Source organism: Melopsittacus undulatus, chromosome 8 (assembly GCF_012275295.1).
Source record: "Melopsittacus undulatus isolate bMelUnd1 chromosome 8, bMelUnd1.mat.Z, whole genome shotgun sequence".
Classification (NCBI taxonomy): Eukaryota; Metazoa; Chordata; class Aves; order Psittaciformes; family Psittaculidae; genus Melopsittacus; species Melopsittacus undulatus.
The window spans coordinates 51,927,398-51,952,042 of NC_047534.1; the positions used below are offsets into that span (position 1 = coordinate 51,927,398).

General features: G+C 44.4%; 1 protein-coding gene across 1 annotated transcript in view; it reads left to right on the forward strand.

The window, feature by feature from the left end:
* The first annotated feature begins 2,540 nt into the window (after positions 1–2,540).
* The window catches only part of IQCA1 (IQ motif containing with AAA domain 1), a 93,660-nt gene continuing 71,555 nt past the window's right edge, over positions 2,541–24,645 (forward strand). The window contains exons 1-5 of the mRNA XM_034065483.1: positions 2,541–2,609; positions 11,753–12,077; positions 15,508–15,621; positions 17,748–17,936; positions 18,635–18,706. Coding sequence (XP_033921374.1) covers positions 2,599–2,609; positions 11,753–12,077; positions 15,508–15,621; positions 17,748–17,936; positions 18,635–18,706 — 711 coding nt within the window. The 5' untranslated portion in view covers positions 2,541–2,598. The remainder of the gene's footprint in view (positions 2,610–11,752; positions 12,078–15,507; positions 15,622–17,747; positions 17,937–18,634; positions 18,707–24,645) is intronic.

The following is a 24,645-nucleotide window of genomic DNA, read 5'->3' on the forward strand; positions in this document are numbered from 1 at the left end:
AAAACCCATCACCTATTCCTGCTGGATAGATTAAATAACACAGTTCTATTAATGCAACACAATCTGAACAAGGAAGTCGCTATCAGTGCTATACAGAAACATACAATGTGTGGAATAACAGCTACAAATCCTTTAATCTCTGCTGGTACCTAGTGATCTCAGATGGTTGGTGCCTGTAGGGATTATAGGAGATATGTGATCCTGGACTGGAAAGACTGAGATGCTTCATGGTGCTGCCTGACCAATGGCCTCCTGGACCTCAGCTGCAATTCAGTGCTCCAGGGGAGAGAAGGGAGATAAAGAAGCAGAAAGCTGGAGATGGAGAGCCCCTGAGCCTGAACCTGAAGCACGAGATGCAGCCACGATAGAAAAATACATCACAGGGCAGTCTTGCGGGGATAGCACTGTCCAAACTGCCAGGGAGACACGCATCCTTTCACTTCAAACTCAAGGATTCACCTGGAAACCTACAGGAAACCAGGATCTCTCACACTCCCCAGTTACTCCATTTATAGGTGTCTGTTTTCTTAGGCTAAACTAACTATTCTCAGTCATATGCTACTCCCATTTTGGCTACAAAGCAGGCTCCTTTCCCATGGAAAACAAGCAAAAACATCAACTCTGCTAACTTCATAATTAATTTTACTGCAGCACTTTTCTGTACCATAATTTCCATCTTTTCAAGGCAGATGCTTGCTTTTTGTAGGGTGTGGAAGTCAGCAACGGGCACTCCATCTTTAATACAGTTTCTAAGGCAATAAAGACCATCCTTTGCACTGTGACAACGAGGTGCTAACACAGGGCAATAAATTCAGATTAATAATTAACATCCACATCTTATCAAGCCGTCTTGCTGCTCTGACTTCAACTGCTTCAGAAAGCTTCTCACTTGTCTTGAATATTACTTAGCTATTAATTTTAGAAGCTACTTTTGATTGATGCATTCCAGAATAAGAGAAACAAAGTCACTTTCTATTCCAACTCCAATTCCTGAATTCACTTCTTGAATCGCAAGGGTTGCTCCCCTTCTCTTGGAGATTTGGGAATGATAACTTAAGGTCTATGGGAAAGGGTATATTGCTTAGGGGTTATGGCCAAATTGGTCCTTAGAACCACACACGCTGATGGAAACAGCACTGCTGGGACTCTGCGGGTAGAACTCTGGCTGGAAAAGGAATAGTTCAGCAGGAAAAGTGATGCGTAAATGCCCACATTGATGAAAACACAAAGGCAATGTTCCCATTTGGGCTACAAAGACTCGATTACGGTATTAAACATGAACAAAACACAAGTTAGTTACTGCTTGAGAGCCCCCCTAACCTGCAGATGGATCTTCAGGCGTTGAAAGGAAGCAGGCAAGCTCCTGATGCAAACTGCAGCAGCACGAAGAACCACTTTCACATTAACACAGCCAATTACATGCTGCTTTTACACCCCTCCAAAAGGAAAAGCAAACAAGTACCCAAAGCTCACTTACTCCTAACAAAACTCCACCAACCCAATACACCAAAAGCAATCGTGCAACATGCATGACCATCACATGGCTCAGAAAAGAATGTGCATCAGATGCTTTTTGTTATGGCCTTGGTCCTACAAGGTTCAATGTGAAACCTTCTCCTCCAAAGCCATGGGGGCTCGGAACTTTGTTTGAGAAGCTGATAGCCAAGACTCTCACCCAATTATGTGAGATGGGGCTTCAAGGGAGGGGGGGAATAAATAAAACCAGCAAAGGAATGCAGACATCCTGAGATTTATGGCTATAATGTGACTGCTGGCAGAGCACTCGTTGTCCCACACTGCTCCATTTCCCCCTTCCCCATTCGCACTGCGGAGGAGTGCATTACCCCCCCTCCCCAAGCCCCTGTAATGTGCTGTAATCCTGTCTCACTAGCTTTGATTCCCCACTTTTTCAGTGTGGAGCCTTTTAATGCCCTACAACAGATGCTTCTCACCCCGTGCACAAACAATGAATTAAAACGATTAGTGTTTAAAACAACTCCAGTTTCACTGCCAGCATTTACAGAGGCAAACCAGCTCTGTCCCCCCCATCAAACCCAGGCTTGGAGGCAATGGCTGTGATTTACACACTGCTTTACAACACGCTCCCATTCCCCTATTGCTAACATTTGTAAAACCGGAACACATCCAGCTAGGAGAGTGAAGTACCCACAGGTGGGATGCAGACACACGTCACTGCCCAGCAGCCCTTGGCATCCAGATGTGCTCAGCTCGGGGATGCAACGGGGAAGTACAGAACACGAGGCAGGTTTCCAGCTGTTGCAAGGGCCAAAAAACCCCACAAACAGTAAGAAACCGGTTTTTAGGCAGTAGGGGATAGAAAACCCCTAAAAACTTGTCTCTGTGGGTGCTCGGAGAGGAAACAACAGCGGCAAACCGCGATGAAACGGGGACCATCCTTCCCCACACCGCGCAGCAGCACCGGGACGCGATAACGCACACACCTCGTGGCCCCGTCTCCGCGGTAACGACGGGGCCCACGCAGGGCGTCCGGTTGCCCGGGCGTCGGACCAGCCGCTGGCAGCCGGGGCCAGGCCGGAGCGGCCCCGGGAACCGGAGCGGCCTCCGCAGCCCGTGGCCATGTCTCAGGCGTGAGTATACGGGGCGCGGGGGGCAGGAGGGACACGGGGATAGAACCTCCCCGTGCGCACCTCCGGAGGGGAGCGCGGTGTAACCGGTTCCGCCGGGGCCGCCCCACGGGTTCCCACCAGGGGATATTCAGCCGCTCCAAGGCACCGGCTCCGTTTAAGGCGCTGTTGGTACCGTCCCGACCCACTCAGCCCTTCTCTGCTTGCAAAAACACCACTTTTCCCCACTTTTCCCCACTTTTCTAGACGAAAACTTGCACAAATTGGGTTTTTTGCCCCCCCGTAATGAATTCCTTATGCTGTCAGCACAGCACAAGTCTTAAAAGTTTATTTGCAATAAGCAGACCCTGATGATGGCATTGGATCAAAGTGCCTGCAGGGAGCCATGCTCATCTCTCCAGAAACATTACTAAGATACCCAGCCTCCTTATTAAGAATTACTATTGCTTCTTAGGTTACTATTGCACTACAAAGTTGGGAACCTAACTGTGAGCATCCTTTATGGCATTATCCCACAGCATTCCACAGTTTGCTGCCTCCGTGTCCAGCAGAACAAGCCCAACTCTCTCACCCTGTCTTCATTGTTCAGCTTAACTCAGTGTAATAGGGTTCTTCAGCATTTCCTGCAGCACTACCAGTGCTAAACAGCAAATCCATGCAAACATGATACACATCTCCTCACCACATGACTAAACTATATACAGTTCTGCTTCCAAACGAGGTAGTAATGCTGGTAAGGGACTCCAAGTTGACACTGATGCTGCTTGGCTCACTTAACTGGAATCACTCTATAGTTGCACACAGCACGACATTTATAGCTGGGCTAATCCTGCCCTTCATAAATACATGTCTGAATATACACCAGTTCATCAATCACTGCTTCTATAGAGCCTGAGTTGAGCAACAGGCCTGAGAGCTTTGTTTGCAGTGTTCTGTACCTCAGCATACCAAGTTTTCTGGACAATTTGTGCTGTTACTTATTGCCTCACACTGGATTCAGGTTTTACCACCTGAGAATCTGGAATTAATAAATATTAAGAAAACCCAAGAGTAAAATGTAATAAAAATGGTCACAAACCATCAGAAAAATAAAAAGTAGAAAATTCTTACCTAAATATAGACAGCCTTAATTGCATGGAATCCCAGAGTGGTTTGGGTTGGAAGGGACCTTAAAGCTCATCCAGTTCCAACCCCTGCCACAGGCACATCACCCCTCTCATAGTTAGGACAGGGAAGAACTTCTTCCTGTCTAATCTCAGTCTCCCCTCCTGGTTTCTAAATGGTTGTGGCTGACAGGACTGACAGGTTATCAATATTTGCTGTTCAGAGCCTTGTGCATTCCTCCCCAGCACAGAGCTGGGTTGTAATCAACACCAGTAGTTACCAAATAGGAGCACTCTTTGCTTTTGCAGAGCAAGATAGTTTAGGACAAGACTGAGCTGAATCAGCTCTCAACTAAGTTATTGATGGTACTGTTACATAGACTCACAGAACAGTTTGGGTTGGAAGGGACCTTCAGAGGTCATCTAGTCCAACATGACTGTACGTTGCCATGTCATATGGAAGACAGACTTCATGCTATAGATAGGCACATCAGTAAGTCCCAGTCATGTCTGTAGCAGTGATTTCTCAATGCTGTACAGTCACATCCTGTGTACTGCACAGAACTGCGGCACAGCACATAGCTCTTGTTCTGAGCTTGAGGTAAACAGCTGCTTTTTAGACATCTGGAAGAACAGCTGCTATCACAGAGAAGTTGCCTGCATCTCCTGCAGCCAGTGGGACATACAAATGTATTAAGTGTGTGTGTGGGGTGGTTGTCGGTCAGGCTGGCATCTTCTGCAGCACTGAGTCACACTGCACATGAGTTTATATGGCTGGGGTATCAGTTATTTCCAGCCAGCCTATGGTTCACTGTCCTCAGGGTCTTGTGGCCTGCAGCTCACAGAAGAGTGTTATTCCCCTGCTTCAGTTTTGCATTAGGGTAGAGGCAAGACACTCGGAGGGCTCAGTTATATTCTCTTAGGGTCAGTAAGCTCCAGCAGCCAGCCATAGGAAAACCCAGTGCTCAAACATGCTTGACATGCCCCGAGGACAGTTGTAGTACCCCTTACATTTGCTGTGGGGTTCATTAAGAAGTGCTGGACGTAGCACACTTCCTAAAGTACTCAAACCCCAGCATTTGCATACAGATGTATGCTCTGCTCCAAACACTGAGCAGGAAATTTACAGAGATAGCTTTGTATTTATGTGTTCCTGCTGTGTTTCCTTTATGAATCTGCTTACCATTTACTTGACCTGTAGGAACAGTGATTTCTTAACTTGCCCTCACAGTCCTACTCCAGCCACATTAAAGCTGAGCCTTGGTGCTGCTACCACCAGTACCAGGTTTCAACCAGCTACAGGACATTCACCACTGCCACCAAGGGGCTTTAAATGATCAAAGCGCTTTAAAATTTCACCTCGTGTCACAAAGAGAACTTTCTGGGGTTAAATACTGATCTAGGACAAGATCTTCAGCATCTCCCTTTCTGCTGCTGACAGAAGCAGCCAAAGGAGACCTGTGTATTTTGTATTGCACCCCCAACGCTCTGATAAGCAAAATGAGGTTGCAAAACCGCTGTGTAAGAAAACACCAACCCAATTTTAATCCCCTCTTCTCTCCCCCACTTTTCGTGGCTGCATTACGATGCAGTTTCTTATGTTGGGATCACATCCTATTTTCTTCCCATGGGGCCCCAGCCTCATTCAGCTATTGGGCTGTTGCTGAATATTTCTTTTTATCCCCTCATTCAGGGGCTGGCCTCAGGCCATATTCTTCAAATTCCATGCAAACGCCACAATTATTAGCTTCCTCCTGGGCATTCCGAGCATGTTCTCTCTCATACATCTCTCAAGCATTCATGGATTCATCTTTGCCCCTCTTCCCACCCCTGGTAAGCATTAGCATGTCGTCTTGCTTATGTTAAAGCAGGAAAACAGAGGTAGAATCCAAATGATCACAACTAAGACCTAAAGCTGCAACTCTCTCTCATGCCTCCTTTCATCCGTACTGAGCAGGTAGGGGAAGATCTTGTGCATTTACTTGTACATTGTCTCCTTCAGGAAAAAGCATTGACAGTGGAAATATCCCAGCAGCATTTCTGCTGGAAAACAGTGGAAGAAGCAGCTACAGTTCTCAAGAAACTGAGCAGATCATGTTAACTTCAAGCTTCAAGCCTGATCCTAGCAGAGGTAGAGCATCACCAGGCACAACATCTGCTGTAACAGTGCTACGTAAGGGCTGCATGAGTTACCAAAGCTCTGTTTTCCCATCCTTCTGTGTTTCCCTGCAGAGGAGAGGAGGCTGCTGTTCTCCTCACCTTCATGGAAGGGCAGCCTGACAGACAGAGGGATGGCCCTTGGCACAGGCCACACCAAACCTCAGCTGTGAATAATGTCACTTAATCACTTTGCAAGGTCTTCCTGTAAGAAAACAGCCATGAGTTTGGCCAGAGAAGGTGCTTGAGACCTGCTCAGGTGTGACGTTGCCACTGCTGCAGGTGAAGGGGCTCCCTCACCTTCCCTGCAGTGTCCCAGCACATTTATGCCACATAAAACCTTTTATTCCCTATGCACTTTCTGTCTTAGCACCAAAAGCTGAACTTGGAGATGACAGAAGCACAGAGTTGGTCACGTTAACAGTGCCAGCAGGCTATACGCTTCCTTCCCCTGTCACAAACAACACCTGGTGAGGTTTATCTTTTCTTTACCCCAAGTACATCCAACTCTGTAAAACAGCAAGGCTAGAGCAAGCCTGCTTAAAGAGTCATCTGACAGACCTGCCTTCACCACCAGCTAAGAAGGTTGGCATAGCTGTAAGCCTGACCAAGCTCAGAGCCATCAGTCTGCACTGCTCCAAAGTGCATACTAAAGGCTTTTACATGAGGAATTGATCCAGACAACCTTTCAGTCACTTCATGTCATGAGGCCACACTGATCTCTGTTTGTGTCTACACCTCTCCATGCCGAGAAAAGCTTTGCCTATAATAAGGCTATAAAAAGAGAAGGCGACTCCCATAATATATTGAGCCCCACAATGCAATACCTGAGCAGGGGAACAGGTAACTGCTGACCTCAACAAGCCAGCACTCATCTTGAGTGTGGTGATCTTTAGACAGAGAAAGAACCAAAGCAAAGCAGCAGCGTTTGTGCAGCCCCTTTTCCCCGGGGCCTCACTTTCCCCTCCCAACCTTTGTCTCTTGGTTCTTTATTTGACAGGGGCTGCAGGGCAGGGTTTCCCTCCCCTGTGTTTGCCCAGGGTTTAGCACAATGGCTGACCTGTCAAGCCCAAAGGATCTAGAGGATTCCCTGAGGACTGGCCCATACACGCACTTCCTCACTGCCAGACCCACGTCTCAGTCCCTCTGCTCCTTGTGCCATGGAAGCCCTGCTCCAGCCCTGCTCCTCACTCCCTTGTTCTCACAAGCCCTGCCAGTGCTTTCCCTGTTCCTTGTTCTATGGCTCAGCCCACCCCAATCTCCTGAGAAACTCAGGGAGTTTGCAAGTGGTGGCATAAATGCTCCAGAAATGTGTTAAAACACACACAATTTAGAGCTCATTTAATCAAATGGGAGATCCCATGTTAGGTGGGGAGAGATGACCCACATCAGTCAGGTGTTTTCCCTTCCATCTCTTTACATGCAGCAGACAAAGCGGTAGGGCCCATGCAGTGCCATGCTCTGCATTTACATGGTTGGCATCTGAAGTGAGAGATATTTCTGTCCTCAGGGGACAGCCCAGAACAAACAGGCATCAAAGCAGCCTGGGTTCAGCCCATGTACAGACCCAGAGACAGACACAACTTGGAATGCAAACTGTGCCATGTCCTGAAATAACAGGAATAGTTCCCTTTGGCAGCCAAGTAAAAACACCAAGACACTGTGGGGAGACAGGGGAAGGAAAACCACACAGGCACAAAGGTAACCTCACTGGTGCCAGGCTCCAGTGCTGGCTCCTGAGTGGTCTGAGGGACAGTTTGCATGCTCAGCACAAACCCTTTCAAGCAGAGCACGCTTAAGTGTCAAAACCAGTTCAGCACAAGTAGGCAGGGTAACCCCAGCTGGACCTCAGGACCATTTTAGTAAGTGTAAAAGAGATGGATGGGTCAAACAAACGTGCAGAGTTGGAGGGCCCTGGAATACTGAAAGAGGCAATGTGTAATTTGGCAGGATTTTAAACAGCTTTTTATAACTTGAGCAGAAAAAAAAACATTCCTAAAAGGTTCACTCTAAATAAAGAGATCAGGGTTTATTTTGAGCAGTAAAAGTGAGAGTTAAACTAGAAACCATGCTATGGCAAGAGTCTTCTTCAGCCCTTGTTTTAGACTGTTTCTACTTCATGGGAGTGAAGAGAAGAGACACTGGTTAAGAGTTAAAGCCTTGACCTTCCCTGCAAGCCTTAGGCTGCCAGAAAGCACTCTGGGGGCTCTGGAGTTAAGTCACTGTATGTGTTTTTAACTCATCTCATTACAGCATTGCTTATTTTCCCTATAACACTCCTATTTTGTAGTTGCTATGACAATTTGCGGCATTACTTATACTGCTATACACATGCAAAGATGGAGATGGACATCCTTCTTTCCCAGGATTTAATCATCTTATGCCATGAGAAGGAAAATATGCTCAGTGGTGCTGGATGTCAGCACTACAGGCTAGTTAGATGCTTTAATCCAATCTAATTCTGATTCAGCATCATCCTCGGGCACAGATACAGCTCACACCCTATCCATTACAGAACAGGAACGAGCCTACTAGATGAATCAGTAACAGTAAATGAAAAGCCAGTGTGCTCAAGGCTGTTCTGTACTCCCCCCTTCAGCGTGTGGAAGCAATTTTGAGGGAGTTTACAGCTTAATGCAGAGGGGAACTGAGCCAATAGGCAAAACTACAAGTAGGGACTTGGAGGTCACACGCTGTCTGATTGACAGGCACGGAGCATCAGTCCTGTTCTGTGCTTTTAACACGTAACCTTGAAGACACATTGCTCCTCCTGGCTACCCTTTGAACACGGCTGTCCCTAAAGCTGAAGGGATCCTTAGGATTACAGCAGCTCTGCCAGAAAGGACTATAAACACACCAGACACATCCAATCCTTCAGGCTAGTCCAGAAGGACTCCCATTTAGATACCAGTAAAACCTGAAATAATGATTTTAATCCAGTTCTGGGAGGGGAAGCAAATGGCCCTGCATGTGTCCTCTGGTTTTTAATCAGGGAGAGCCAAAGGAACACTCAAATCACATTGCTGCTTGTACTTCTCTGTTCCCACTTATCAAGTATCTGCTGTTTCCCATTACATGCCTAACAAACAGAAGCACTAGGGCCACATCCCCCCAAGGTGTCATTCACTCTGACTGCAACAGGTACAAGGGAAAACCTACCAGTTCCTCATAACTCTTTTCTGTCAGTACTTCATTTTCCAGTGGGCCTGTCCTTTCTTTTGCCCTCATTTACACAGAATATCACTGCCACAAGAGCTCCAAACATACCACAATATCCATAGTCTTAACATCTGACCCACAGCAACGTGCTTGCAATTATCTTAATGCTTATCCGATAAACTAATGCGTTATGGAAGCAATTACGCTCCATCTATATTGCCTGATGTTAACACACTCTGAAGGCTGGAGCACTCTGTCTCCCTCCTCCCTTAAAAACTCATTTGAAATATAAAGAGAAACTGGATATCAGCTGGCTCAGCAGGAGGAACCATTTGACATTCCTCAGCCAGAGGAGGCAGAAAGGGAGATTACTGTAAATTGGAGTGGACAATCATGGAATTGGTTCTCATACAATCTGTTGTCTCCATGCAATAACCTGCATTCAGAACCTGTGCATACCTGCTGGTCATAAACCTACAGGGCTAGGCTTCAGCCTCCCCATTGCCAAATGGCCTGTGAGCAGGCACAGCTACGTAAGTACAGTACCATGTAAGTACAGTACCACGTTGTTTCCTTCTGTGCTGGAAAACCCCCTGAACCTCCTACCAGTAGATGTTCTTCCGCATCCTGACTGCAGAGGAAGTGGACAAACCTCCCATTGATTCACTGGCAGAGCTGATAGATCAAAGCTGACACTGGTCTTGTTTGTGCCAACCCTCTCCATGCTGCTGGTTTTATGTTGTGTATCTCTTGCACCTGGGTTAATTGCTGCTATTTAATCATTTGGGTGGTGCAAAGTGATATGAATGAAATAGGGGAAAAAGGAAGGAGCTGGGTGGGCTGAAGAGGCATTAGGAAAAGCAGGACCAGCTGCATCCTGCAGAAACCCAAGTCAGCTGAATGTTAACAGTGCAGATTCAATGGCAGGGTTCAGGTTGGTGGTGGTTCTGCTGACGGCTTCAGGGAGTCCCAACAGCCGCATCAGCATCCTGCATGTGCTGCATACACCCCACTCTCAGGGCACTTGTGGGCTGGAGTTTGTCCTCCCATCCACCGCACTGGTCCCTCCTGCAGCACAAGGGTCATTGTGTTCTCTGAGGTTGGGAATGATAAGATCAGCTGTCAGAGCTCCCACTTAGGCAATTACAATCTAGCATAAGCAATGTTAACAGCTGCCCAGATCTCTTGTCAGAATTAATACACAAGCACTTGCTCAGTGCTGCTTAGACCAGCAAGAGGGCTGCTCTAAAAGCTCACCTAATGGAAGCAGAGCCTTTTAGTCTTCATCTTTCTTTGACAGGCTCTAGGAAAGCCAAGCAATAGTTTAGTGGATGAGTCTGCATTGCACCACTGAGGCCAGCAGCCTTTACTTCTAGGTGTAAGAAACAACAGTCAGCTTTCCCTGTTACCTTAGCCCACTGTTTTACCCTCCTCCTGCAAACCTGACAGCGTGAATCAACTTTTCCTCCCAACATCACTGAGGCTCAATGCAGAAGCAGCTTCTTACCTTTGCTATTAGAGAAACATTGCTAAAGGTGTAAGATGTTTTGGACATCTGTCACTCCCAAGAGAGAACCTTTACCTGGCCAGAAGTAAAACAGGACCTAACAGTGCCTTTCACTACCACAGATGTTGGCACCTTTCAGTGACAAATCTGCTGCTTCAGCTCTTCTATGAATAAAACCTTCTTTGCCCAAAGTCCATTTCTTGCCCCTTTAGGATGATTTCCCATGATATTCTGCACTTGATCTGCTGTTACCATGACAAGCCACTGACAGCCAGTGCATGCTCATCACAGCAGAGCTCCACCTGCTCATAGAATCACAGAACTCTTCGGACTGAACGGACCTTAAAGCTGATCCAGTTCCAATCCCCTTCACCTCCCACTGGAGCAGGGTGCTCCAAGCCCCTGTGTCCAACCTGGCCTTGAACACTGCCAGGGATGGGGCAGCCACAGCTTCTCTGGGCACCCTGTGCCAGCGCCTCAGCACCCTCACAGGGAAGAATTTTCCTAACCAAATTCCTACCAAAACTACCAAGTAAACAGCATTATCGCTTTGGAAGTGAAGCTGGTAGCCAAGGCAGGTGACAGACCTCAATTTGTCCTCTGGCCACTGGACCAGACATTCAGCAATTGCTACCAAAGAAATAAATCACTTTCCTCACTTCACATTTAAATAGCACCCACAGTTCCACCCTAACACTGGCACCAACACAGCATTTACCCTACAATAAGCCCTGAGAACCACTTCAGAAAGGCAGAAAAACAACACATGCTTCAGAAACATCAACTGGTCCTCATCCCAATCATGCAGGGACATAAACCAGACCTTCCCTCATCATAAGGACTTTGATACCCGTTTTCCATGAAACCATCTTCTCTATTAGCACAATGGAATGAAGCTCATGGCACTATAGGGGGATGTAGCTTCCAGCATTCGAAGGATGCTTAAGCACGTTAAGGGTGAAGATTAACAGTTTCTAGCTTTTAAGCTTCCATTAATAAAACAGCATTTGAAGATTCCTATTTTTAAAACAACCAAAACCAGATACTTTTGCTAAGGGTTTCTTTTTAAACACATTGTACCTAAAATCTCTTTATAAACCTAATGGCTCACATTTCCAGCTTGCTTTTTTTGCAAAGTCCGCACACACAGAGCCTTGGCATCGTTGTGTGCTGACTCTTGCTTTCATGTCAGGTTAACTTAGTCTCTTCTTTTCCATTAGCACTTACAATAAGATGTGGACAGATGCCCAGAAAGACCTCGACATCCAGCTCCAGAGAGAAAGAGAAGAGTTCCTCCAGCCAGAGCAGGACCTCGTGAAAGTGTTCAGGATGCTGGCCACTTCCTACATCAAATACATGCAAATCTTCCATACCCTGGAGACAGCCCATGACCAACTCCTTCACCAGCAGAAACGGGCATTGATTCGGCAAGTGCTGGATGGTGTGATCGGCCGCATCCTGGAGCTGAAAAAAGAGATGGTGGATCTGGAGAAATCAGAGGTTCATTACATTGATAATATCCTGGAAGATCTAAGGCTTCTCCCGGTAGGTCTGCTCTGTTAATGGGCAAATTCATAGGGACTTTGCCTGGCCTGTATGTTAAACACAGTCACGTTTACCTGCAGTCTGTGAAGTCCCACCAAGTGATGTAGTGATGTACTGGGTGATCAGGAATTACAGCATTTCTGTTAAACATCAGAGCATATTTGGTCTATGATGAGCATTTTATATTGGAGCAAGACTTTAAAAGGTGATCTGCCTGGTGAATGTGCTGCGTTTCAGCTTCTCCATAACAGCACAGGCTCTGTAGATCTTTCTCTTGCATGTATCCTAATATGAGGGTGCAAAGGTGCTGGCACAGGGTGCCCAGAGAAGCTGTGGCTGCCCCATCCCTGGCAGTGTTCAAGGCCAGGTTGGACACAGGGGCTTGGAGCACCCTGCTCCAGTGGAAGGTGTCCCTGCCCGTGGCAGGGGATGGAACTGGATGAGCTCTAAGGTCCCTTCCAACCCAAACCATTCTATGATGTATTAACTTAGACAGCTTCACTATTAACATCAGCAGCTTGACTCTGCCTTATTTGAATGTGGGATTATGTAAAAGATGAACAACTGATAAAGAAGGTTCAGTCCACTTCAGTCTGCTCTTTTGCATCACTGTAAAATCAGCCTGGCCTCAGGCATCTCCCAGAGGCTACAGGTAATGCTACAAGTTCATAGTACCACAAACAGCTAATATAAGAAACCTGAGGTATGTCTCTTATTGTTAAGGAGGCAGGAGCTGAGGGCATGTTCGATGTCCAGGGCTCAGGACTGCCCGATGTGAAAGCCCCGGTCAGCCATCCCGTTGAACCGGCCGAGGATGCCAATAAGGCTAAAGGTTTGTAGCTGTGCTCTAAAAGCAGCAGGAAAGAGCAGCAGCAAAAGGGAGGTTGCTTCTCTCGCAGACAGCTCCACCTATTGTCACATTCAGGTACCGCTGCTTTCCTAAAAACGGGATCGGAGCTTCCATTTCTGTTTTCCAGATCCCGGTTCTAACGTGAGATTAATGCCCAGCATCATTGCAGCATTGGTTTGCGACTTGCAGACATGTTTCTGTTTGCAGTCGCATCCCTATTGTACTGCAAATAGAGATAAGCAGTCATTGCCATGAGTTTTCTCATGCTCTTTCCCTTTGTTTTCATGACATATCATTAACTCCCCCTGCAGAAAAAAACATGGGCAAGTCTGAAAAGTCATGTTTGACATCTGTTATAACCTGCCTCCTACCAAAACACCAGGGTCACTGAAGAGATTTGAGGCTTTTCCAAATGTTATTCCATAGTAGATGGGAATAGAGATTTATGTCAGATTTTTCTCCATAAAATAATCATATATTATTGGTTAAACCCCAAAACTACTGGCCAATGTTTGACAAATCACTTCTGTTTCTGAAGGAATCTGCCCAGAAAGGATATCTCTGATCCTTCCTTTCGCTGTATTATCTTGGGCTAAAACCCAGCTTGACTATAGGCAGAGAACACAACAGAGTAGTCTCATTTTAGAACTTATGCAGTGAGATAGGCAACTTTTTACTGTGTCAGTGTAAAGCCAAGCTTCAGCTTTTGTTGGTTGTGCCTCATGTTTTTGTACAGTTGCCTCCCAACACTCAGTCATTCCATTCTCTGGGGAAATCGTCAACATATTTGGATACCCACATCCCACGTGGAGCCAGAAGTGGCTAAAAGGCTGCAAATTTGACTTGAGGATAAACACCACAAGGATAAACACTCACTTTTCTGTGCTGGGCCCCAAGAAGAGGTTATGAAGAGAAGCACTCCCACCCCTTCCAGCCCCAGGCGTGTGGCTTTGATCTCACCTTTAGAGTCAGTAAAAGTCTCAGTCCAGGATCACTTGTAGTTAAAGACCAGGATAGATATGGGAGATAATCATCATACAGTGCTACCTGACAGTGTAAAAGCCCTCTCTTCCCATGTGAGGGTGTCTAGACAAACCGCTTCATTTCTTATATGTGGTTTGTAATCCATCACAGAGTGATTGGCACTGTTAAAGTCCAACATATAATCATTGCCATCAACAACCAAGGATGTCGGAAGGTGCAAACAGAGAGCTTAATGAGGTAAACATTCAGAAACCTCAGCAGACCAGACCTCTGCATTGTTGAAATCAACAGGGATAAACAGTCCCACTTGGAAACTGCCATAACAGGGATGTGCTGGTCTGCACAGTGTGCAACCAAAGGAGTTGGTAACGACATCTCACAGGGCCTGTTTACAATGGCCACAATGCATATTCTTGCTCTAGAAATTGGAGTTCACAGGCAGCACATTTACCATGCGGCTGTGTCAAGGCAGGAACAGTGCTTTTCCTTTACAGCCAGCACTTTCCCCATCCATATCTGTCCACACCAAAGCATTGAGGCTGCAAAGGAGCAAGTCAGAGGTCTCCTTGAGCAGGTCAAAGCCCATCAGTTTCCACAGCAGACAGAACAGAGAGCTCTGATGGCACAATATCAAGTCCTATACCTGTCTTAGACTCCTTGGGCAGAGGATTAAGTGTTCATATATACCTGGGGACAAATCATTGTGTAACTTGTCTGTGCATCTCCTCATGAGCAGCATCACAGGGAAACTACTGCCAGTCTCCCCATCCCTCCTTGTAATAAATGATTTGCCTGAGGAGATAGTGGATGCTTCTGAAACAGGGTTTAGGGAACATGGTATGAGTATGAAGCAGACCTATGAAGACACATTCCACCCTCAAAGAAATATACTTGCCAATTCTTGAAGATTTGCCTCCAGTCTTCAATACAACACAAAGACCAGGTTAAGTCACTGCAGCATCTTCACTGCTGGGGGAGGTTGTCTGCCTCTGTGTTCTTTCATTCCTCAGCAAGAGTGAAGTTCTGCAGGGGAAGGAACAGTAGAAACGTGAATCAGTTACAGCTTTTTAATGCTTGAAATGAGTAAAAGGCCTTTTGATCACACCTTATTTGGAGAAGTCACAGATATCACAGTCACAGACAGAGAAATACCTGCAGCCAAACAAGACTGTGCTTTAGTTCCTTGTAATGGTTAAAAGAAAAAGGCAAGAGAACAGATCCATTGTTCATGTTGATTAAAAAAAGAAGGGAGATGATCACAGAACCAGAGGTATTCCGTTTGGTGGGAATCGTGTTGAAATATCCGTCCAGCTTGCCAAATATTTTAACAGTTTGATAATGTAATTGAACCATTAGAAGAAGAAAGATTTCTGGGCTCCCATGGTTCAGAAACTCAGCTGATTTATTTGTTTGGTTGTATTAGGCCTTAAGTAATTGCAACGTAACAGCTCAGCAGCTGTTCCAGAGGTCAAATTCCCAACACTCCAAAGTATTCCACAATTTCAATCCAATTTCATTGCTTTGTAAAGGTGTTTAATAAGTAATGTGATTTTGACGCAGATCTCAAAAACATCTCATAACCATTTCTTCCGCTAGGAAGCTCTAGAAGTACCTATCCCAAGGTATTTCATTAAAGAGCAGCTGGAAGTCTTGCAGCAGAGGGAGAAAATCCTGGATCAGATTTTGCTTGAGGCTGGATTGCAAGCAGAGGTAAGCATAGCACATATCTACCTGTTAAGATGCTTCGCTGGTTTAGTCCATAGTCTCATGTGTCTGAATACACAAGCCACTGACGTTAAAAGTACTTTTATAGCAGTTAGGAAGTAAAAATCTGTTTACAGATAAGGCACAAGTCAAAAATCACGTTTACGTTTCCTATCTAATAATATCCACTCACATCTTGCCTCTGGTTAAGACTGAATCAACTCTGCTTTATGTGAGAGTGTCAGAGAAAGGGCAGCAGCTGGACCAAGTTCAGTAGGTGCTTTATTTGTATAGCTAACTCCCATCGTGTAATTAAGTTCTACTGAAGTCAAGTTGGGCTTAAGTTTTCCTGAACCAGGATTCCTAAGTGGAACAGGCAAAACTCGAAGTTCAGGTCAGAGTAAGTGATAGCATTCGGTTGGTTATAACCTCTGAACAATGACTCCAGTCTGTTCTGCACAGCTAACAGAGCTGCAGCTGCTAGGAGGAGTAAAAGATTGAGTTTTGGCAGAGCAAAAGTCATTACACAGAAGTACACAAGTGCTCTGGTGGAGCCTGTTCTGGCTTTGATATACTTGTGACCTTTTGGTCAAGCACATTGCCTACAAGCAGTCAGGGCTAACCCCTTGAAATAAACAACTGTGCCTATAGGTCTCGACAGCTTCCATTCATAGATGTTACAGCCATAAGAGGCAGGCCCTGATCACACCACTTGGTCAAACTGCTGCACTGTCCCAACCAGTGAATTCCCCACCAGTAACCGTGCTGGTGGGGAAATTCTATGGATTGATCCCACAAAGCAATGGAGAGAAGGTTCCCAGGGAAAGAAACAGCACCAGTCAGACAGAGTCAGGCTGCAGAGACAGCACAGGCTCTCTGCTGGATGACTTTAATGGGCAGCTGCAGTCCTCTTGGCCCCCCCAGTAGATCTCTGGGTAAATTCTCTGCTCTTCTCGTAGTCTGATGGCCTGTGGAGATCCTCTGTTTCAGGGCATTACATCTGGAAGCCTTTCTGTTTCCCACAGTTCTGCTCTCACCCCTTTTCAGCATAGCATCCAATACAGATCAGACTCTCTGATGTGCAGCCAGCTCACCTGGGAGCACTGGGCTCCCTTGCCAAGATGCCCCAAGAGACGCAGGGATTCAATAAACACAGATAATCTCACACAGTACAGGTCCAGTGTCCTGTACTGCCCTTCCAGGTCAGTCACCACTGGGATTGCTGGAGGGCTGTCAGCACTTCCGCATGCACCATAGCAAGCCACAAGCACTCAGGCACTCCTAAGCACTGTGTAACAGACCATGGTATTCTTCAGTGTCCATGTCAGTGCTGTTACAAACAGTCTAACATAAACCAAACACAGCTGAGCTCATCAGAGGAGTTTGCTCTGCAGGTCACTTTTGCTTCTATGTAATTCTCTTTCAGAAAGCCCTGCTGAAAGTATAGCATAGTGATACACAATATATAGAGAAGCATTAAATCTGAACTGACTCCAACAGGGGGATTAATGTCAAGAAAGGACAATAATCAGCTTTTTCATGGGAAGCACAGGATGCTGAGGACTGAGAAGGGGGAGTCCCTCTCTCCAGCTGTACTATTCTGATCTATTTTACCCCAGACCTTTTCTACTTAGGTTAGGCTACCCAGGCCCTGTCCTGTTCAGCAAGAGGGCTGGGGTCCCAGCAGCACACCCAGTGATCCATTCCTTTAGAGAAGTGTAAGGAAGATATCCCACAGCCTAAGAACTTCTCCTTTTAATGGGACAAAGACCTCGTGTTCTTTGTGTCTTCTCAAACAGATAAAGTTGAGCAGGATTCATAAAGCACACAGAGCCATTCTTACTTCCCAGTGTAGCATCAGGCTTTCCTCATCACACATCAACTCATCGAGCAATCTCCTAAAGGTCCTCAGGAAAAAACACATCACAAGACAGCAAACTTCAAAGGTATTTTAGGAGAACACTAGGACAGGAATCACTGCTGTTTGTGACAGGTGGTTGTTCTTTTCTCTTAGAACATTTGCACAAGAGATTTCATTTGTTCTTTCCTTTCCTAACTGAAGTAGGCAATTAAGAGAGCACCCAACTCTAATGCTTGTCTTTGACCATTCCTTTTTGGCTGTGCTGTTGAAGGAACCCGTCGAGGCCATGACATTTGAAGAAGCCATTAAAATTATCCAGGTTGCAGAGCGAGCTCGCCAAGGCCGCTGTCGAGCGGCATTCATGAATCGAATTTACCTTGCAGAGAAGAGGGCAAAACAGCCTAAAGTTGAGATCAAGATGGGTCTGAGTCCAGATGATGCTGCCACTCGCATTCAAAAGGTGAAATCTCTGATTTAACAAGTGTTCTGGCAGAACCAAGTGACAAGGTTTTGCCCAGAACAGCAGTAGGCAGAAACACAGCTCACAGGATGGAAAGCATTCCATAATGAGAGCTTCTGGGGTGCCTAGCAAGGCGACATACATCATTTAAATCACTTCACAAAATGAGACGGGTTTCTAGATGGGAGATCAATGGAAACAGTCCTGCCCTGGCAATGCAGGATGACTTTATAACCTAGATGTTCTTTCTCCAGTCTGATTTTTATGACCTCAGTTGCTCCCTCTGGCATCCCCCTTGGAATCCAGTGCATCTCAGAGAATTCATGCCTTTTCCTGTGATCTCCAGGGAAAGACTACATTCCATACCCGGAAAAGATGGCAAAGGGATATCACTGTTGAATTCAGAAAGAGTCCTTACACAAGTAATTCAGCTCAGTTAGAAAGGAGAACAGGAGCTCAGTCTAAATCTTAAGCCTCAACACTTTGTGTTTGAAAACCTACATCTACCAGAGTAAGGAGACAACAAACCTCAGGGTTTGGTTAAAAAAGAAATAGCAGATGGCAACCTGTTAAAGAGCAATAGTTTCAATTGTATATTGTGCCTTTCCTTCCTCTATTTGTTTTTTCCTGTGGCTGCCACAGTAAAGGAAGCTGTAACAAGACCCATTTATCTCATTAGAGCTTTGTTTACAACTCAGGTTTGGCGTGGATGTGTCCAGCGCAAGAAAACAGAGAGCCTGAGAGAGGAGGAAATGGTGTTTCTGGGGATGGTGAGTAGTGCTGCCTTGAGAACACAAACTGTCCCAGCCTCGCTGCTCTTCGGGCTTCTGTAATTTAGCAGAAGATGACAAATTAAGTTCTGAGATCCTTCCTATTTTTAAAGGCATCCCTAAGGAATACAGAACTAAACTGAGATGAGGGATGGCACAGAAGTAGCACTATTTGTCTTACGCTGCATGCTTTTGTGCTATACATACATGCTCTAATGTATATGGCAGATGTGAAAACAGGCAGTGTAGAATCTACCGCAGGTTCTAGGGAACTGAACACAGAGCAAGGACATTTGATTAGTCATTTTTTAATTCAGAATTCCAATACACTTGAGCTGCCTTATTTCTGAAGTAGAATTAAAGCAACTAAATCTTCTTCGACCTTTTTGCAAGCCACTGCATATGTACATCAAGAGCAGGGAAAAGGGACCTAAGAACTACCAAATTAATATAGCAGTAACTCCAGAAATCCATCAAAATATTCCTCATGTTCATACTGTAAAAGCACAGGGCAATGAACAGCTCTCCATGGTCACTTAGATTGCACAGGATGAAAGAAACCAAAGCATCCTTTCCAGAAGGAACCTCTTGGAGAAGGCACATCTCCTTTTCCCACCAACATCTTCCTTCCTAGCAAGTACCTGAGAAAGAGGATAAACTCTTCACAGTTGTTTTCTTTTGCTATCACTGCCTTCATTAGGCACTAATGTGTGTCAAGCCTCACAGCTCTCCAACTCCAATAGCCCTACAAGGGCTCTAGTAAAGCTGCTTCCCAGCACCACATTACAGAAACATTTACCACTGCTCTGTATTTGGTATATGAATTTGTACCTCCATGTTCTGCAGCTCTTAAATTATTAACTTATAAACTAATCACTTAATTTTGAATTAAAACATGCTTACTGCTTCTCCCAGACTATTTGGATTATTTTCTGGCCCAGCAATGGAATTGCCCTTTAGCTACATTATAGGTTTATGACAACTAATTGTACCTATAGCATACATCTGACAAATACATATCATCAGTTAAGAATGACCTTAAAATCTTAACTTTAGGAAGTAACATGTACATTAACCTAAGCTTTGCCATGTTAAACACACATAACACCTTATGGATTATTGTCTTTAGTATCTGCTGGTCTTCAACTGTAACTGTGGCCAGCATAGCTAAACAGAGCTTTGGCTATCTCCTCTGTGTAAGACAAAGAAGATTCCCAGAGATTTTAACTATCCCAGACCTAAAATGGTGAATATTTGGGATGTACTGAAAATGAATTAGAAATCACATCTTTAGGAAAACAAGGGATTGTTTCCTGTCAAATCCCATGACAGTTTCTGCTGAAGCTTAAAACTAGGAAGGAAATCTGAGTCTGGTGTCAGTTACTGCAGGGTTCACAGCCAAGCACTCTTTTCATGGTGGCCGATAGTAGGAGTAACTGCTTAGCAGGATGTAAATAGCCTAGTTTATGAGGAGGAAACCTATATGATCGTAGGGATGAAGGGAATTAAAACAAAACACATATAATGTATTCATTTCCTGACCTCAATTCAGGAGCAAGAGAATTGATGTCTGCAGCTCTGCATTCTGACTCATTCCTCTTTATCAAGTGAATAATCAAAGAATATAGGGGAAAAAATGATAGCTGTGAATGAAAAGAATCTGTTCCTCTTCCCAGTGTTTTTATATCCCCCATTTGGGTTTCCCTTTTACTTTCCATGCTGCATTCCCTTCTGCGGTGTCCAAAGGAAGCGGGTGGCAGGCAGACACTGGTTCACACTGATAGATAGGCAGCAAGCTCCAAAGGTCAAGTCCCTTTGATGTATGATCACGTCAGGCCTCTAAAAAATGACCACAGATCTTCATGTGTAAATATGTTCAATTTGCTTTTCTAATGCTGCACGACTTAGATAAATGAGAAGACCCAGCCATCCATTATTCCAAGCCCATCCCAAAGGAGACTTGACTCTTACTGCAATAAGTATCATATCTCTTATAATTATAGCTGGTTTAAAAACATCTGTGTTACTTTCATACAAAGACTGCTTTGCAAAAAGAGTCCATTTGAAGTTCCAAATAATGCTATTTAGAAAACTTCAGTTGTGTAGGCCTAAAACCATGGAAATACATGGAAATACCCAGAATTGCCCAAAAGTCTTTTGCTTAATTCAGTATTATTTTCTTTACTGTCTACTTGCTTCATAAAAGATAATGTATCTTTTCTGGAATTCAATTCTATTTCATCCTCTGCTTGATGACAGAGTAGAAGCCTACGTTCCAGAGGTTTTTCTTGGCTCACAAGTAAAGCTTCATTATTATTATTATTTATTAAAGCTTAATTGCAGAAACAGCATGATTCCCTCAGCACATGTTTTCCTAAATCTCCAATAAATCACAATTTGCAAGACTGGTTTAATTTGTAAAGAGAAGTGAGCCTCACTAAGAGCACATAGATCTTGATAACTGTTTCCTGATCTTCCTCACATTGCTGCCACAATGCTGTTTACTACCAGCTCCAGCATGACCGCCGCAACCACAGCTCCAGGCATAGGGCTCCGTTTAAGCCACAATGACATTGCAAGAAAACACATTAAATTGTCTTGAAAACATGCTTGTGCTGTTCAAAACCCCATATTCCCTTGCTCTGTTTTACCCTGAAAGGTCAGTTATAACATACCATTGCTGCAGTTTATAAACCGGGGCATACTTCCACTTGTCTGTTTCTGGCATTTATAAGTTCTCCATCACTAAACACCCCAGTTGGAGGTTGCTGTGGTGGGTTCATGTTGCTGTGGTGCAAACTAGCTATCAGCTTGGTGTAACTGGATGTGTGAACTGGATTTTGGCAACTGCTTTGTCTCAACGTGCTGCAAAACAGCCCAAGCCTAATGGTGGATGTACACTCAACACTCACCCTAACACTCTACTAACAGGATAGCCCCTGCAGGAAGTTACACTTACAATCTCAGAACACAGCCTGCTGGAAAGAGCAGGAGCTGTTTGTAACCTAAAATGTTAGGATGAACAGTTTTCGGTCAGACTGATTTATGGAAGGGTAGGAGCAGCCTAAGAACAGCCTAAGATGACAAGACAAAATCCATCCCTATTTAGGGGCTTAACCTGCTGTTACAACTCTGAGACAGGAGCAGTCCAAAGGCCTGGATAGCCCCTTGCTCATTTTCTCTTAATGAGCACGAGTAATCAATCCCATTGGAGCCAAGTGCTCTACATGCTTAAACAATTCATAGGAATGAGCCCTGCGTGCTTTGGACACACATATATATAAAGTCTTTCTTGTCTCACAGATGCATCTATTGATTTATAGTTAACACACCTCTCACACTGCTCTATTCAGTGATTTCAGACCTTCCCAAGGACTTGGTGGCACAATACCTGCTGTCTCTGATTTTCTCACACAGTATTTCCACCATTCATTCTTCCTTACTCTATATCCTTTCCACGTGAAAGGCTCTATGTAGTCTTAAAAACAAACCTTGTTCTCTCCTTGTTACCTCTTTTAAACATACCCTAATTTAGGCATGTTTTGGAAAATGCTTTTATTTATATCTGAGAAAACATTCTACCAAACACTCCTTGTGCTTTGAATTCCTGATAAATATAATTCATTTCATCCAGTCAGGGAAGAAAATCAGCATTTCCCAGAATAGCCTTCTGTGTAAACACCATAGACTGCAGCTACATAAATACTAGATGGGATTTAACCAACTGCTAACTCCACGAGTGAGTGACATTGAAAAGGTTTCTTCAGCTCTTGAAAATGGGCAGTTACAGCAGTGGGCCACACCAGGCCTGCTTTTATCAAGCATAAGATTGACTTCTGTTTTACTTGCAACCTGGATGACGTTTTAGATGTCAGCACAAAGTTACACATTATTTCACCAGGCGTACATGTGTATATACATAGTGATAACTAATCTGTCCTGTTTTCAATAGACATTTTAAACCTGCTTATTTTGGAAACAGGAGGATGCTGGGAAGCAAGGCAGCTGCTAGATAATTTGGCTTTCATTGGCTGGAACCACACTAAGAATGAAATCACTGCCTGGCAGAGCCCAAAGCATACTTGCCATTGTTAATAGAAGGTTAACAGCATAGCCAGGTATACTATCAGAAATAAACATAACCAACATTATATAAACTTACACAGTCATGAATACGTTTTCTTCACTTCAGCTTCGCTTTATCTTAATAGAAAGTGTTGCATGTCAATAGTTTTATAAATATATATTACACAAAACAGACATTTTTAATATTTTTTTTCCAATAAGGCCTCTCCTTCTAATGCTTTGTTTGAATGCATATGACACTTTAATTGGCAAAGCCTATTGAAGTGAATCATATAGTAGAGAAGCTTTAATGAATGCAATACATTTTGCTTAGTTGTGCCTTTTTTTGTGCCTAATTTAGGAATTCAGCCATATAATTGATGTGGCTATCACCATTTGTGTACCATGGCACTTAGATGAATACAGTCCTCGGAAGACAGGAGACCTCTTTAAAACACATTCCTTCCCACAGCCAGACAAAATACATGGAGAAAAGCAAGATCCAAACTTGTAAAGATAATTTGCATCCCAGTTTAAAAGCCAGTAGAATAACAGCGGTAAGTAACAGCACCTCAGCTGCCTAGGTGGCAAGCTCTTGTAGTAAACTACTAAGGATTTACTTGCCTATGCTCACTACTGGTGAAAGTGACCCCTAAAACCAATTACTTTAAAACTACTTACTTTGCTTAGGAAATAAAGTCCTCCAGATAAGCAAACTGTGTTATAGTACTGAAAAGCTATAGCAAAATGCTATACAACCAGTGTATCTTTCAAAAGATTATGGGCAATCCTCTCTGTAGCAGAACATTTACTGAAGAAGCCCCATAAAACCATGCAGCGTGTGTTTTAGCTGTGCTGTTTCAGGGCTAAGGCAAGACACTGCCCTAAATTAAGTACCCAGTAATAAAAGCTGCAGTAAATCTACCTTTCAGACATAATATGAATGCTAGCCTTAAAACCTGAAGTAAAATGAAATGTATTTATTTCATTGAAATGAAGACCATCTTTCCTTCTAAGTGCAGTCATAATGGAACAATTGAAGAGCAGTTAGTTCCACAGCATGGGACCTGCTATATGCAGAACTGTAGCCTTAAGCATGTTTAGCCAGGCTGCACACCTCTAAGTGCTTTATAATGAACAATAAAGCAGTCTGTGTTGGAAAGAGCTGTTGAGCTGACTAAGCAGGAAGACGGGATAGGAGAGTTATCTGTGCAACGGGGTTCTTAAGTCAAAAGGGAATATCCATAGGGACTTTCATCACATCAGCTTACCTGGGAGGGGGAGGGAACCCCTTTGGTGGGTCTTTTGCTTTCAGGAAACCCAAATTCTCTATGTGGAGGATAGGGGGGAAAGGTGGAAAGAGCAGAGGAATCTTACAGCATTCCCTTCAGCATACTTGTGACTGATGAGTTGGAATGAAACTCTGCTTCAGACAAATGTCCATTTTGCCTTATTAATTTAAACAAGGATTTTAAAGACAAAGCCTATCAAACATTAGATAAGCATTTTAAGTTAATGGACCATGTAGTCCTATTTTCCCACAAACTCAGGGATCTTCACATTATGTCCCATTTCTACAGCAACATCAATTATTAATATGTATACTTTTGCTGACAGAAGACCACACTAAAAATGTGAGTTTCGTTATCCAGTTCTGGGTCATTAACTGTGAAAAGCTTGTAAATATAATGGTTTATTCACATGGGAAGCCTTCATTAAGATGCATTATTCTACAACTGATGGGGCAGCATTGCATTATCAAGTTCACTGTCTCCATTTAATATTTGTAATTTGTTTCTAAATGAGTTGCTGTTTGTGGGGCAAGTTAACAAATTTGAATTTCACATGGCCAAAGAAATGGCTTAAAGATGGGA